Source organism: Otolemur garnettii, unplaced genomic scaffold, assembly GCF_000181295.1.
Source record: "Otolemur garnettii isolate 467f Iridium unplaced genomic scaffold, OtoGar3 scaffold00154, whole genome shotgun sequence".
NCBI lineage: Eukaryota > Metazoa > Chordata > Mammalia > Primates > Galagidae > Otolemur > Otolemur garnettii.
This window is the reverse complement of record NW_003852549.1, coordinates 4,473,044-4,489,626: the sequence shown is the minus strand read 5'-3', so window position 1 is coordinate 4,489,626 and position 16,583 is coordinate 4,473,044. Positions and strand designations below refer to the sequence as shown.

The 16,583-nt window shown below is 43.7% G+C and overlaps 1 protein-coding gene across 4 annotated transcripts in view; it reads right to left on the bottom strand.

Moving 5' to 3' along the window:
• Positions 1–16,583, bottom strand: part of SLC25A15 (solute carrier family 25 member 15) — a 38,285-nt gene that overhangs the window by 18,333 nt on the left and 3,369 nt on the right. For all 4 annotated transcript variants that reach the window (XR_002775701.1, XM_023519066.1, XM_012811351.2 and 1 more), the window contains 4 exons: positions 11,577–11,835; positions 5,211–5,348; positions 2,809–2,978; positions 1,479–1,637 (listed from right to left, as the gene is read on the bottom strand). Coding sequence is in view for 3 of the 4 variants with exons in the window: in XM_023519066.1 (XP_023374834.1) it covers positions 1,479–1,637; positions 2,809–2,978; positions 5,211–5,348; positions 11,577–11,835 (726 nt within the window). In the remaining variant the exon portion in view is untranslated. The remainder of the gene's footprint in view (positions 1–1,478; positions 1,638–2,808; positions 2,979–5,210; positions 5,349–11,576; positions 11,836–16,583) is intronic.

The window sequence follows — 16,583 nt, the reverse complement described above, 5'->3', positions numbered from 1 at the left end:
TTTTATGTTTACCTGGATGGAGCTGGAACATATTTTTCTTAGTAAAGTATCTCAAGAATGGAAAAAAGTATCTAATGTACTCAATACTATTATGAAGTCAATATATAATCACCTATGCACTCATATGAATGGCAAAGCATAACTATAGTCCAGAAAGTAGAAGGGAAGAGGGGAGAGAGTATGGAGGGGAGAGGAGATATGGGAGGAGGGAGGGAATTTGGGGGGACCTCACCTAATATGCATGATGCAATGGTGCATTTCAAAACTATTAAGAAATGAGTATAATTGTGATGGATGTATTACTTAGTTCAATGTAAGCATTTCACATTGTATATCGAAGCAGTACCCTGAACCCCATAAATGCAGCAATGTACAAAGTTATGATTTAATAACAAATAGTAATAAAAAATTTTTTTAAAAAAATGTCTATTCTTCAGCATAATTCTTTTTTGAGACTGAGTCTCACTCTGTCACCCTGGGATTGAGTACCATGGCATCATCTAGCTCACAGCAACTTCTAAGTCTTGGGCCCAAGTGATCTTCTTGCCTCAACCTCCAGAGTAGCTGGGACTACAGGAACCTGCCACAATGCTCAGCTAATTTTTTCTATTTTTAGAGAGTGAGTGGAGTCTTGCTCTTGCTCAGGCTAGTCTCTAACTCAGCTCAAGCAATCTGCCCATCTTGGCTTCTCAGAGTGCTCGGATTACGGGTATGAACCATAACACCCAGCCAACTTCCTATATAATCCTAAAAACTGACAGCAAATGATCTTCAGAAATTGCTACTTCTGATTTGAGAACTCTTTTTTTTTGTTTGTTTGTTTGGAGACAGAGTCTCATTATGTTGTCCTCGGTAGAGTGCCATGGTCTCACCCCTCACAGCACCCTTCAACACTTGGGCTTAAGCAATTCTCTTGCCTCAGCCTCCCAAGTAGCTGGGACTACAGGCACTCACCACAACATCTGGTTTTTTTTTCAATTTTTTTTTTTGCAGTTTTTGGCCAAGTCTGGTTTGAACCCACCACCTCCAGTATATGGGGCTGGCATCCTACTCCTTTGAGCCACAGGCGCCACCCTGGCTATATTTTTTGTTGCAGTTGTCATTGTTGATTTTAGCTGGCTAGGGCCAGGTTCAAACCCAGCAGCCTCAGTGTATGTGGCTGGCACCCTACCCACTAAGTTATGGGTGCTGCCAAAGCATTTATTCTCTTAAAGCCCTCATTTAAAAAGTTCCCTCCAAGCTGAGGAGAACAAAGAAACCTGAGAGGTACCTCCCCAGAGGGTAGGAATAAGTACAAGTAAGCTAAAAGAAAAGGGTTTGCAAACAAACCCACAAACGCAGATGTATGAATACACAGTTCTAGAAATGGATACAAGGCAGGAAAAATATAGCAATTATACATCTGATCAAACCTGGACAAGGCTAACAGTGAAATCACTGCTAAGTGCCTACTCTATTTCTGCAGTTAGCAAACTCACCTTCATTTTTCACAACATTAATAAAGGTTCCAATAAATCCTGCCTGTTTTCCAGACATGGAAAGAACTTGAATTCTGGATTTGATACAATCCACTGGGTACACAGCAAGCCAGAGGCAAATTCCACCAACTCCACCACTTAACATCAAAGGAACAGGGCCTAGAAAGAAAACAGAGCAAATGGTATTTTGTCTCAAGAACTTTTAATGGAACATCTAGAGGTCAAATAGTAATGGCTGCAGGTAGGTAAAAATAAAAATGCTGAAGCTGTGGAACACAATTCTCTGAGGAAATGGTCAAAGCTCTTGATACCATGCTCTAGGAATACACAGTCTCCTTTGTGTTGTCAGACCCACAGGTTGACCTGGGTCTTGCTGGGACCAGACACCTTAGTCAGTGTTATATTTAGCCTGGTGAGTGAGGTACTGGGGTCCTCTGAGGGCTGGCCCACCAGAACCAGCAGCCCTCCAACAGTGTGGCAATACCTTACCAAAGGGTATGAGAATAGAGGCCAGTCAAAGACAGTCCCTGTCTTTTTTCCCCCACTTTCTCACTCATTTATTTTAATATGTTAACACCCAACATCCCTGCTTCTTGCCTTGCCACTGAAAGAAAAATTGTCTTACTGAGCACAGCTGTTAAGTCTGAGAGTTTGGCTAACTACATAATGGATCTGACACACTGCAGGACTGTGTGGTTAAGAAAAACTAATTCACTTACATCAGCCAAACATTGCACATATTCATGTCAAGCAGCTCAACAGGATAAGCTAGAATCTCACTTTTCATTGCTCTCAGCACTATCAAGATTGCTTTCAGTGGGCAGGAGGCCCTCCGTAAGTTCTCACCTATGGGTACAATATAGGAGTATATGGTACACTTCCTGAGGAAAGAATATAACTAAGACCTTGAACTTTGACTTTACCTTACAAACACAAATAATGTAACCTAATAATATGTACTCTCATACTAACTTGAAATTAAAAAAAAAATTTACCAAGTTTTAAGCTTATTATAAGATTATTTATAGGTGATTTCCCCACAGGGGAACTAATCTCTGTATTTCTTCTCCCCTAAAATGGATTCAGAAAATTTAATGTTATTCTAGTAAAAAAGTTTGAGATGTACTGCTCTGGCCTCTGTCCTAAGGAAATTATCAAGCCTGGAAGGGTGCTGGCAATTGCCGGTCACCAGTTACTCTGCAGCATCTGAAAACTTCACTGTGCCAGGTGGACCCCTTCTTGGAGGAGCACAAAGAGCACAGAATCCACAGAAACCACACCTTTGGGAAGCAGCGTCATACCTGACTACTGCCCATGCAAACCCACTTACCTAGTTCATCTTTTGATCTCCCTGACGCAAAAAATGACCGGCTCAGTTCATAGCCACCGAAGAAAAAGAAATAGCCTGGTACTTCTCGAAGTAAAGTGCTTGAGAGTCCATGGTAGAAGCCCAAAGGGCCATCCTTTCTAAGGATACTCTTCACAACAGACCAAACTGTACTGGGAGGAGACATAGTGAGAGACACTGTGACAGCAGGTTGGAAAGGAAGAAGGACAATTAACACCCATACCCAATTAACAGACTCCATCAAACACTAGGAAGGAAGCATCTGATTTTGTAAGAGAGGAATCAGAAGAAATTTTAAGAATAAAAGGCATCTTTCTGTAAGGAAAGAAATATCTTCCAGAAGTATAGACAGTCACAACAAATTTTGTGACCTAAATTATTGATAAAGAAATTGTATTAAAATAGATCCATACATTTCTAGAAGTCACATTGTCTAAGATGTAAAAGCTAATACCCATTTTTTCAACAGTGAGTATGTGTAAACTATAATTACACTTGTATAAACTCAGCAAAAAATAAAATGGTATTGTATTGCCTGGTCCCTTATCTTCCTTGTTTCCTATCTCTTCAAACTTTATGATGTGTTTTTAGGAAATTTGTTCAGGTATTTAGAGTTTTTTGTTTTAGTACAGAGAAATGAACAAAGAGGATAATGTTACTTACAGGCAAGACAACAGAAATTCTAAACCTTAGCTAAAGCTCCTATTAGGCAAAAAGCACTAAGAACTTAATTCTTAGAGCAGCGGGGATGCAGAAGAATTTCTTTTAAGCAGGTCAGAGCCCTGCCCCTTTAACAGCTGGAATGCAGGACACTTTTTGTCTACCGACTCTTCTTGATGGTGGGTACCACAGCAGGTCTTATCTCTAAGAACAGGACGAGAAATCACATACTTGGTACGACGTAGTGACTCTTCCTCTCCTTACTAAGTTCTCAGAGAGCAAGGCACTGGGCTTGGCGAGACAAAGGATGAAGTTCCAAGGTAAAAAAAGCCACAAGGTTTTATATAACTCTTTCTGAGAGCTTCTGAAGACTCCATCAGGCATTCCGCACTAACCAGGCCCCTCCTGCAGCTCTCCTGTCTACACATTTATCAAAGGAATCTGGCTCAGGGAAAGTGACCTACCTTCCAATCCATCTTAGCCTCAAGTACCAAATATGCCTTCTATTAGCAATGCTGCACCTCAAATGGAAAGTCAACCAGTATCTACTTTCTTGCCAGGTATCATCTGTCTAAGTCCTTTGGATATAACTATCACTATCTTTAATTACCTTACACTACTGCCAAGGGATATGAGGGCAGCTTTCTGGGTGCTGTTAATGCTCTTAATTGTTAATTTGGGCACTGGTTACAAAGGCACATACGTTTCATGACTACTCACAGAGCTGCACACTTGCATGTGTATTCATGACATTGTATATAATACTTCAATAAAAAGTTTTAAAGACTTAACACTTTTGGATTTCTAGGCAATGAATATTAGACTCAACTTGGTTGTAATGAATCTCAAGGGCGCACAAAACAGGGTACTATTACAAACTTCCTTCTCCCCGGAAGGTGACTGATAACTGAAAATGGTGAATTTACTGACTAGTTTTTCCCTGCTGATTCATAAGCTTTGAGTTAGCCACAGCAATATCCGTGATCAAAACTTCAGTCAGCTAGATAAATAATCAACTTTTGAGATCAATAAGGATGATAAACTATTGTTCAATTCAAATAAATCATATTGTGTATGACCCATACACCTTCACAGGTAATCAGAATCTGTTTAGGACTAGACAGAGATTAGATCAGTGGGGAACAGCTATTGCTTCCAAGGGCTTTGATGAGTAATTTCAGAACTTAGGCCCTTGCAAGTACACTTGAAGGATCAAGGAGGAAAGGGTAGTTACCACTAGGATCTGGGGTGATTCGCCTGAATACCCATATGAAACCTAGAAATGGGTATCATGTATTCATCTTAGAATCCAAATTGGAACATATGGAAGTGTCAGCTCCCAGGTCAAGTTCAAAAGCTATGTGCCTACGAATGTGGTTAAATATCATGCCTTATGCACCCAAGAGGCCAAAAAGGGTGCTAAGCTCCTGGGTTCTGTACTTCGGGGTATTAAATATCTGCCTAAGATGTTCTGCAGGGTGGGTGGTGAGTGCAACTATCACCAACATCCTTTCAGAAAACTATCCTCTGACTGACAGGTAAAGTGGCCTAGAAACAATATTTTGGAGTAGATAAATATGTTTCCATATGTGACACTTAATTTTTAATTTACAATTTAAAATTTAATTTAAAAATTTTAATTTTTAATTTCGCAGTACGAAATGAAAAAATGCCTAAAACACCAGGGCACAGAGACCTAATGTTTGTGCCTGAGCAGTGCTTACTTCTGGCTTTTGGTTATCTTTCCAGATGTCTCCATTTCATACATGGTCTGCAGCCGGCACTTCACAAGCTCTGTGGGACACAGCACCAGCGCAGCAAAGGCAGAGGCAAAGGAACCAGCAGCTGCATTCTGCAAATCACTGAAAGCACGCAAGAATAGTTACCAGTTGGCATCTTCACTCCTCAGCAGTCGCCACGCTGAGAGCTCTTTGCTAAAGAAAGAGCATAAGAAGCCCAGCACGGTGGCACATGTTTGTAGGCCAGCTCTTCAGGAGGCTTAAGATAGAGAATAGCTTGAGCCGAGGAGTTTGCACTATGAACACACCGCTGCATGGTATAATCAGGCCATGTTGCGTCCCCTAACAGAGGAATGTAACGACAAATGGAGAGAACTTAGACATGCTGTTTCATTTAAGGATCCTACAACCCTGTGAGATGGACAGCAACAACTCAATTCCTGTATGCAGAAGTAACACTTAGAGATGACACATAATGTGGACAAAGTCACACAGATACTAAGTGGCAGTGCTGGGATTCAAACCTAGGTCTGCCTGAGTGCAGTACCCATACTCTTTTTATTAGACACAATGCTAGGGATTGAATATTATCTCCCCAAAATTTATATGTTGAAGCCCTAACCTCCAAGGTGACAGTATTAGTAGATGGGACCCTTGAGAGGTGATTAGGGAAAAAAGAGGTCAGGAGCATGGAGCTCTCATGAAAGAATTACACTCTTTTAAGAGCTCTGAGAGCTCATTCTCCCTCTGGCACCTGAGGACACAGTGAGAAGACAGCTGCTGCAAATGAGGAAGTAGGCCTCACTGGACAGACACTGGATCTTGGACTTCTCAGCCTCCAGAACTATGAGAAATGTTTGTTAAGCCACCCAGTCTACAGTATTTTGTTATAGCTGCTGAAGCTAAGACAGTGACATACAAAATAGAACTCCCAAAAAACCCTAAAAGGAAAGTGACAAAAATTACCCATGGTCCCAACACCAAATCTGTACTAGAAAAATATGTAAGTGTATCTGCTACTAAGCTTTAAATAAAACTAAGTTCTGAGGCCATCCCTGCCTGCCCAAAATCCAACCTAAAGCAAACAGATGTGCAATGTAACTATCAGAGATTAAAAACCTAGAATAAATTTTTAACCAAAACATTGCTGAATAGCAAAAAAGATTTCCTAGTTCAGCTAAGGAGCCCGCTCAACCTCAGCAACACAGAAGGCAAGATGGATAGTGCAGGTCTGCAAGCTCAGTGGTTTTGCCTAAAATGGCTAAATTAGAAATTAAAATAGGCAGAGGATTAAATGCACACAAATACAAAAAATGGAAGCATTCACCTCATCTCCTATGGGTTTAAAATAAGGTGGCCAGATTTTAACTTTGGTAAAGTGGGACACCATTGACAGAGGCGGGGGAGGCTATTGGCTTAGCTGTTTATGGTTAGGGACCCTGGGTGGGGGGGGGCTACTTGTTTGTTCCAGACAGTTTGGCTCCTTCTGAGCTAATTGTCCTTGCCTAGAAGCCAGGGAGGGAGCCAGTATCCTTCTGACACCGATTCTACCTGGGTGACCTTGCCCAGGAAGGGAGTAGGGAGTTTGCATTAGCCTTTTCATTTCTAAATGAAGTTACATTAACCTCTTCATTCCCAAACGGAGTTATATTAACCTTTTCAGCAGCCGAACAGTATTTTCCCTTCCCATTCTCCCACCCTTCCCTAGCTTATCGTGCATTCTTTCCAAAAATCAGGACTTTTTTAAAATGCCACAGGACACAGGACAAATTGTTAAAAAGCAGGACGTCTGGTCACCTTAGTTTAAAATCACCAGCCACAGCTACCAGCAGGATTGTGAAACTGGCAAAGGATTCAAGATTATGAGGGAAAGTCTGAGAAACTATTCTCAGGAAATCAGAAACACTTCTCTGAGAGTTTCTGGAAGTCAAAAAACGATCCCTTCTAGCCCCAGTATAAGGTGTCATCACAGGAACATGGCACCTGGGATGGGGCAGTCCTTCATTGGGCAAGACAGACTGAACTGGTTCTAACACTCCCCCCATTAAATGCTGGTCCTGCACAGCCAAGATCATCCTCACAGATTTCCGAAAGCCCCCTGGGTAACCCCACAGCTAACTACCCTTTGTACCCCTCATAAATTTTCTTCAAACTGTGAGCAAAAGCACAATGGACCTACCATATTCAATAGTCCTTGAGTCTCACCAGTGTTGAAGATGTGTCTTAGGTCTGGCTTCCTGTTTTCTAGTGCTCTAGCCTGTGTGCCACAGACAGATACAAGGAGAATGTCTAGGGGCTGAGCTCTTTTACAACTCTAGTCTCCTAGTAGAGGTGGCTAAGGGTGAGGCTTTCTCTCCTAGAAAGACACTGCTCACAGTTCAAACTTTCTTTTGATTTTAGAGAAATAAACCTATGATCGTTAAGGGAGGGGAGCCAGACACACAAGTATTTGCACGTGGATTTACGATGCACAGAAGTTGCCCGATGCTGCTCAGTCCCTTCCTTCTCACTTCACTTCTTCCTAGCTTGTGAGTTAAAACCAAAGCTTAAAATGGTTTCTGCTGTCTTTCAACCAGCCCAGATCTTTGGCCTCCCCTGGAGACTCTCTGTCAACCTGCTGAAGGGCAACAGTCAATTAGGGTCAATAACCAGAGTCTGCCAAGTTTGCCAGAACAAAGGTGGCAGTTGATAAATGTAGAAGTCTATTCAATCTAAGATGTAATGATGATCTGCAGCGGACTTTGACTTTCTATAATGAATACTTTCATCTGCCAGGGCACCAAATGAGGTACATGGGGCCCTGGCTCTTTGTAGAGTATAAACATGTATAACTGAAATGAGAACTGGAACACAAAAGGATACCTGAACACCCCCACTGTGTGAGACCCCATCCAGCCAGAGGCCACAGTAGAATACCACCATGGGTCATGTTCAAACTGGAACAAATATTCACAATGCAACTGCAGAAATTCGTAACAGGCTCTCACAAGTAGTTCTTTACTTTTGCTGCTCAGGATTCATCTTCTCTCTAAATATTATAAAATACTTAGATACTTACAAAGTATTCTAGAGCCCCAACTGTGGTCTGATGGAGAGAAGATTGGGCAGGGGCACTCAGAAGACACGGGTCTGAGTCCTCAGCTGCATGAGACGGGGCATGTCAACACCTACACCTTCCTTTCCCCGTCTGTAAGGCAGAGGTAACACCTGCCTTTCTCCCTTCATTGGATCACAGTGACAGCTATGAAGACCTGACATCTGTGTCAGAGCTTTGCAGGCTCCAAGACTGCACCTCCCTAACAGGTGACAAGAAAACACTGTTCTTCAGGATGAAAATGAAACTAGTTTAGAAAATGTTAAATAGGATGTCTTCTTTACTACAGAACTTCTAAGCATCTTTAACAAGCGAAGTAACAAGTACATTACATGAAATGAATGTGCCCAGAGTGATTCCTCACAAGAGACCCATCAAGTATTTCCTGACCTTTTCTTAAGGACACCCACTAACTCGGGGTTCTGAAGACAGTGTGGGGAAATGCAGTGCATGGTACTGGATGGTTCCTCATCCGAAAAGCAATATGCTCTTACCTGTCTTCACTCTATTCACGGACTAAGAGATGAAAAACATGGGGAAGGGCAGCCAGATTCCTAATCATTCTGCTCATGTGCAGGCAGAAGTCACTGCCTCTGTCCTGTGGCCAGAGGGCCATTCTGCGCAGAGGAGAGGACACAGCTCTTCCCCCAGATCTCATGTGGCTACTCACTGCTTCTCTATCTTCTCTCCCCATCTTGTTCTTAGCTAAGGAGGCTAAAGGAGAACTAAATTCCAGGTCTCCTCAGATGCAATGTCTCTCCCTTATTGGGGAACAAAATTGGAGTCACCTAGAATTTTGCTTCTGTTTGGGTCCCACACTCCCCTTGTTTGTCCCATTCATTTATTTTTGTTTTTTTAGAGACAGAGTCTCACTCTGTTGCCCACAGTAGAGTGCCGTGTAGTGCCGTGTAGTGCCGTGTCTCTCCTTCCTCCCTTCCCTTTCCTCCCTTCCTTCCTTCTGCCTTCTGCTCCAAAAAGTGGTGGGCTGAGTGCCCAGCCTTTCTCTCCATCTACACTGCCTCTTTAGGCCAGTGATTTTTCTTTTTTTTTTTTTTTTGTTTCTTTGGGGTTTTCTGAGACAAAGTCTCAAGCTTTTGCCCTGGGTAAAGTGCCTCGGTGTCAAAGCTCATAGCAATCTCCAACTCTTGGGCTCAAGCGATCCTCTTGCCTCAGTTTTTCTAAGTTCAGTAGAGACAAGGGTCTCCCTTTTGCTCAGGCTGGCCTTGAACTCATGAGCTCGAGGAATCTACCCACCTCGGACTCCTAAAGTGCTAGGATTATAGGCAAGAGCCACCGCACCCAGCCCATTTTTTTTTGTTTTGTTTTGCTTTTTTACACTAGTGATTTTCAACTGGTATGCCACAGCACACTGGTGCAAGAAAATCTTAGGTGTGCTGTGAAAAATTTTAAACATTATTAAATTAATATTTCCAAAAGAATTTCAAAGCATAGTAAGTATATTTTTTTCTACTTTTTTTTTTTTTTTGAGACAGACTTTCACTCTATTGCCCCAGGCTAGAGTGCCTTGGTGTCATAGCTCACAGCAACCTCAACCTCTTGGGCCCAAATCATCCTCTTATCTCAGCCTCCCAAGTAGCTAGAACCACAGGCACCTACCACAAAGCCTGGCTAGTTTTTCTGTTTTTAGCAGAGATGGGTTCTCATCTTGCTCAGGCTGATCTCAAACTCCTGAGCTCAAGCCATCCACCCACCTCTACCTCCCAGAGTGCTGGGATTACAGGTGTGAGCACCCAGCCTTCTACTCCTTTTTTTAATCAACATAATTTTAGTGTGCCAGAAAAGTTTAACTATATGTTCAAGAATGCCATGAGATAAAAAAGGTTGAAAAACACTGCCTTAGGCTATCTTATCTGGTCCCAAGCCTTAAAAAAATAACAAGTTCTATCCATCATAATGAAATTCTTGCCTATAAAAGGGAATATCCTGAGACCTCTAAGCACCTTTAAAGAATTTCTGCACACAGGAACTTTACTCATTTGGGACTCGTAGTTGCAATAGGGTTTCAAATTCCTACTAAACAGCTTGGTGCCCATAGCACAGTGGTTATGGCGCCAGCCACATACACCAAAGGTGGTGGGTTTGAACCCAGCCCGGGCCAGGTAAACAAGAACAAAAAATAGCCAGGCGTTGTGGTAGGCACCTGTAGTCCCAGCTACTTGGGAAACTGAGGCAAGAGAACTGCTTAAGCCCAAGGGTTTGGGGTCACTGTGAGCTATGATGCCATAGCACTCTACTGAGGGCAACATAGTAAGACTCCATCTCAAAACAAACAAACAAACAAAAAAATCAAATTCCTACCAAACAACCGAGACTGCCCTTTGCAACCATGACACTTATATAATTATAAATGATTTAAAATAAATTAATCTTCAAAGGAGGGATGGCTAAACATCCCAGTTATTCCCCAATTCTTTTTAGTCTTTCTATAATAAATACCTACGGGAAAAACCAAACATAAGCCAAAGTCTGATGCTCAGGAAGACTCAGCCATAAGAAGTTGGGTTCACCTGCATCTTCTCAGATGCTTCTGTCCCCAAAATCCCAAGTTTCTCCTCAAATCTATTTGGCTCAAACAAGCTCTTCTAATACTCTGCATTTTGCTGATGAAACGGAAGCTAAAACTTGGATCAAGAGTTGCACCTATGGTTTTGGCCCAGCACTTTGGCAGACACAAGAGAGAGCACAGCCACCAGTATGTGGAACGCATTCTCTTGAAAAACACCAAACCAGACGGCGGTGTGTCCTCAGTGGCAGATTATGGGCAAGGGTCCTTCATGTAATACATACAGGTTTTCCTAGTTTTATACAATGATAATATATGACTTCATAATCAAAAAGAAGATAGGTATTTTTAAAAAGGAAATGTGGGGGTGCCCATAGCACCAGCCACATACACAGAGGCTGGCAGGTTTGAACCCGGCCCAGGCCAGCTAAAATAACAATAACTGCAACAAAAAATCAGCCAGGCATTGTGACGGGCACCTGTATTCCCAGCCACCTGGGAGGCTAAGGAAAGAGAATTGTTTAAACCCAAGAGTTTGAGGTTGCTGTGAGCTGTGATGCCATGGCACTCTACCAAGGGCAACATAGTGAGACTATCTCAAAAACAAAAACAAAAAACAAAAAACAAAAAAAAAAAGGAAATGTTCTCCATAAGATATCATCAAAATCATGATTTTGATACAATAGTGCTTCTTTTAAACAAAACGACACCAGAATTGATGTCTCTGACTCACCTCAGCTTCGCCTGCTTGTCCAATCCAACCATCTTCCGTACCACCTGTTGGCAGAAGCCATAGCACATGAAGAGGACAGAGTTCTCAGCAATGTTGGCGATCAGCGCTGGGCTGGTGCCCTTGTAGAAGCCACGAAAGCCCACCTGGGCATAGGTCTTCAAGCAGCAGTCAGTAAGGCCCCGGTACAGGTCAGGGAATGTCTGCATCTTCACTTTCATGGTGTCGAAGGGCTGCCCAGTCAGGACACATGCTGTCCCCCCTGGAACCATGGCAGATTATTGTTTTAGTGTAAGGCTACAGTTTTGCTTCAGAGCACAGCCTTGATTATCTGTGGAAAGGAGGTATAGTCACACACCCCTATGTCTTCCCCTACTTCAGCTGTTTCAACCTCTTTTCCCTCTCAGCTGAACGCAGCAATCAACTTATAGAAGGTCCTTAATGTGCTCAGCACCCAGAGCCAGCCCTGAGGGAGCTCACCCTTAGGAAGGGAGACAGATACATGTTCAATAGTCAAAGTCACAGGATGCAAAGGTGTGGCATGTGTTCAGGAGCTTTGGCGATGGGGTCAGAAGGATCTGTGCCGAAGTTTGGCTTTGTTGCAAGATTCTGGACAAGCCACGTAACTTTCTGCGCCTCAGTTATTCCATCCAGGCCCACCTCACAGAGTTAGAGTAAGAATTAAATAAAAGTGGAGGAGGTGGGTTTACCACAGTGCCTGCTATACAACAGGTGGGTTGTAAACAGCAGTTAACGGACCTGTGAGAAAGAATGAAGCCCTAAGAGGGTGGGGGAAACCTGAGGAGAGTTCATCCACCTAGTGCCCGCGGGGTGGGCGTGAGGTCTGATGGCAATCAGAGCAGCAGCAGAGGACTGGGCCCCACACAAAGAAAACAAAGGGTCTCACTGCTGCTTGGCCTTTTGGCCAAGAGCAAGTGAAAACAAGAAGATAGGCAAATTAACCCTGAAGAGCTAAATATTTCACCCTATGGAAAAAAAAAAGTCTGTAATTTGAACTCTACTGATTAATGATTTGCTTTTGGCAAGGAAGGGACTGCTATTCCATACTTAACACACTTTCATACTATAAGAGGTGACTCAGAATTTTTTTTTTGAGACAGAGTCTCATTTGATCACCCTCAGTAGAGTGCCGTGGTGTCTTATCTCACAGCAACCTCAAACTCTTGGGTTCAAGTGATCCTCTTGCCTCAGTCTCCCAAGTAGCTGAGAGTACAGGCACCTGCCACGATACCCTCAGCTTTTTTTTTTTTTTTTTAGAGATTGGCGGTTGTCTCACTCTGACTCAGGCTAGTCTTAAACCTGTGAGCTCAGGCAATCCACCCACCTCAACCTCCCAAATGCTAGGATTACAGGCATGAGCCACCACACATGGTGTGACTCAGAATTTTTGAAGTTGGTACATACTTTAGGTACCCTCAGGGGTGCAGATAAGCTGCATAAAGCATTTCATTCAGTACACAGGTATTTTAATTGGAGGGTCTCTGTATTTTAACTCAAATCATACTGAAGGGTTCAGACATCACAGGTTATTACGCATTGCCAAGAAGGAGAGGGGGAAGGCTAATAAATGTTCAAATGCTAGCTACAAAATCTCCCTGCATCTGTAAAGATAAGCTAACTTACTGTGAAATGTAGCACAAATGACATGATCGCAGCACCCACTGTGATCCCTCAAGCGAGTGAAGGCTATTCTGAACACCAGCATCAACCACTGCGCAGACACCTAGCAGATTCTCAAAGATCTATCAAGTCAGTGAAGCCATGAATAAATGACAATGATTAAATATTTCTACACTTCCACAGAAATCAGACATTTGATCATCTTGTTCTCCTTAGAGACCAATGAAAACATTCTTTAGAAGGTGTCACATCACATTCTGCAGGAGAGGCACTGGGACCAGGTAACACCCAACGCTTTAAGGCTGGTGTTTGGGTTTTTAGTCCTCAAGACAGAGGTGCGAGGCATAGAGGAAATCCATCAGGGCTGGGACAGTGTTTCAAGGGAGGGATAGTTTAGGGAGGGACAGTTTAGGGAGGGCAGAGGTGAGCACAGAAAAGCAAACTCACACCAAAAGCAAATGACAGGATGAGAGGCTGTAGGCCCCAAGCTACATTTACCTGCTGACCTGGGGGGTCGAACTAGATAAAAGCACTGGGCAGCACTTCTTGGGCCAAGGAGTGGCCCACTCTGCCCACCTAAACAGAGCAGAGAACCTTACATCCCTCTGAAGACCATCAGTAAAGGTTCTGTTTCACAAGACAGACGCCAGGGCCGCAAAGGCTCCAAACCTACCCTTACCTCTGGAACCACCCCTGGCCCACAGTACTAAAAGAATAAAACAAGGAACCGAGGTCCCAGCCCTGTCTTCATGCCATCTGGCTGTGTAGCCTTGAGCAAACTCAATGTTCCCTCTGGGCCTTGTTTTTACATATATGAGCATTACACAGATCCTCAAAGGTCCTTGCTCCATCAGTCAAAGACTTCAAGACCCTCAAAAAGTAGAACGACTACTTCCTGTTTCCACTGACATACCTCACAGCACAACAGAGGTCCTAGGTCACTAATGGGCACCTATTCTGCCCAGCCCCAGCCCATGGACACTCTCAGGCAGAGGGGCTTGTGTCCTCAGAAGTTAGAAAACCTACGGCAGCTATGCCTCAGCGAGGGCATCCTGGGTTGCTAGTGCAAGGAAAAATACCCACCCACATGACAGGAAACCTGTAAGCTACATATGAGAGCCTAATACCTATTAATATTATAATTATTAAAAAACATACCCCCAGCAAATGTCATATACACCAGGCTCTCAACAATACCGCTGAAATTTTATCTTTAAAACTGACTGTAAGTAGGGCATGCTGGAGGGTTTCCATATTTCAATCCTAGCACTCCAAGAGGCCAAGGCAGATGGACTTCTTCATGACCAGCCTGACCAAGAGTGAGACCCCGTCTCTACTAAAAATAGAAAAACTAGTTGGGCATTGTGGCTGGCACAAGTAGTCCCAGCTACTTGAGAGGCTGAGGGGCAAGAGGATCTCTTGAGCCCAGAAGGTTGAGTTTGCTGTGAGCTACGATGGCAAGGTACTCTACCCAGGGTGACAGAGTGAGACTGTATCTCAAAAAATAATAATAAAAATAAAAATATAAGAAATAAAACTGACTACAAATTATAAACGTGGCATCCAAATATCTGTATGCACATAAATTGGAAAAGGTTAAGTTTTTTTAACTCTATGTCCCAGATTTCCAACAGACTGATTGAAGGACACAAAATGCACAAAACTGAGGATCCCTCAGTGGTCAAGTGTCTTGCACAGACAAGCACTGAGCCCAGTTCTGTGTTTACCCACAGTAGGAGTGGCCTGGGTCAGTGTCCTCTGCAGTATGTGTGGGGCAGGGGGGTGTTGGGGGAGGGGGAAGAAAGGGACATCAGGGGCTGCAGTTCACTTCCAAGAGGCTGACTCAAGATATGCAACAGGCTGGGCAGCTCTCAGCCGGCCTTCAAGTCCCCTGTTCCTGGGGCCAGGATGCTCCAGTAGGCTCTGGCCCTTGCCCAGCACTCTGTATCAGTGTCTGCTGCTCAACATTCCCTGGCTTCCTCATTAGCTTACCTCTCTGACCTTTGGTTGTGGAAAAATACTTTGCTTTTCTCTAAACAATAATTTCTTTTTCACAACTGAGCAAATGACAGGATGAGAGGTGGCAGACCCCTAGCTACACTTACCTGCTGACCTGGGGGTCACACTAGATAAAAGCACTGGGCAACACTCCTTGGGCCTCCCCACTCCAGGGAGCTGCAGAGGTTGTGAGACTCGGGTGTAGGAGGCAGGGCAAACCAGGGCTTCCCTTTGGACCATAAGAACATTCCGGCGCCTCTCACCTCTGGCCCTGAGATAACACAGGACTCTGGTGAACTAAATACTACCATTCTCCCGATTCCACCACTTGCCTGAGAACAACATTCCTGCTCTTCCTATCTTCAAGGTGATCTTTCTAAAGAGCAGCCTTCATACTGCCCATACTGTCCTCAAAGGCTGGTAATCCGCCCTCGGCCTCAGGTCCCTACTCAGCCTTAGCCCAACAAATCCTACCACCTTCCCATTTTGTGGCTCTGAAACGCAGTCCATTATCAACCTTACCTTTGGGAAAGACATTCCCAAAGGGTGTCCTTTCTTTTCCAATACCAGTAGGAAGAACTGGTGTTTCCCTGGAGAGATGGCATGATGTTATTTTTACACTACAATGGCTCTAAAGTCCACCGGGCTTGAAGTCCCACATCACTTGCTGGCAGAGCCCAGACGTATGACAAAGAATAAGGGACTTCATCTCTGAGCTGTTTTCCAGCTATACTGGAGACATTCCCAACCTTCACCCTGACTCATAAAGCTTTATTACAATGAAAACTACTCTACCTTCTGCTACGGTTTGAACATCATTACTCTTGCATCAAATAGATTCATGCTCAAGTTAAAGGCTATTGTTTCTGGGAGCAGAATGGTAATATGTTCATACTACTTTCACTTGAGCTTGCTTAGAAGGCACCTGAGGAGTACAGAAGACTTGGTTTTCTCTGGGATTAGAGTCACATGTTGCTTGGGGGTGGGCAGTGGCGCACGTTCTGAGCAATGTGTTATTAGGAGATTCATCTTTGTATCAGCATTACAGAATACATTAACACAGAAGTACAATCTATTGCACACCTGTATTGTTCCCAGGTACACACCTATACACCTGCTACAGTGTACTCAATACCGTGGGTGACTGTAACACAATGGTAAGTAACTATGTATCTAAACACAGAAAAGGGGCGGTGCCTATAGCTCAGTAGGTAGGCGCCGGCCACAGACACCAAGGCTGGCAGGTTCAAATCTGGCCTGGCCAGCTAAAACAACAATGACAACTCCAACAAAAAAGTAGCCAGGCACTGTGGCGGGTGCCTATAGTCCCAGCTACTTGGGAGGCTGAGGCAAGAGAATTGCTTAAGCTCA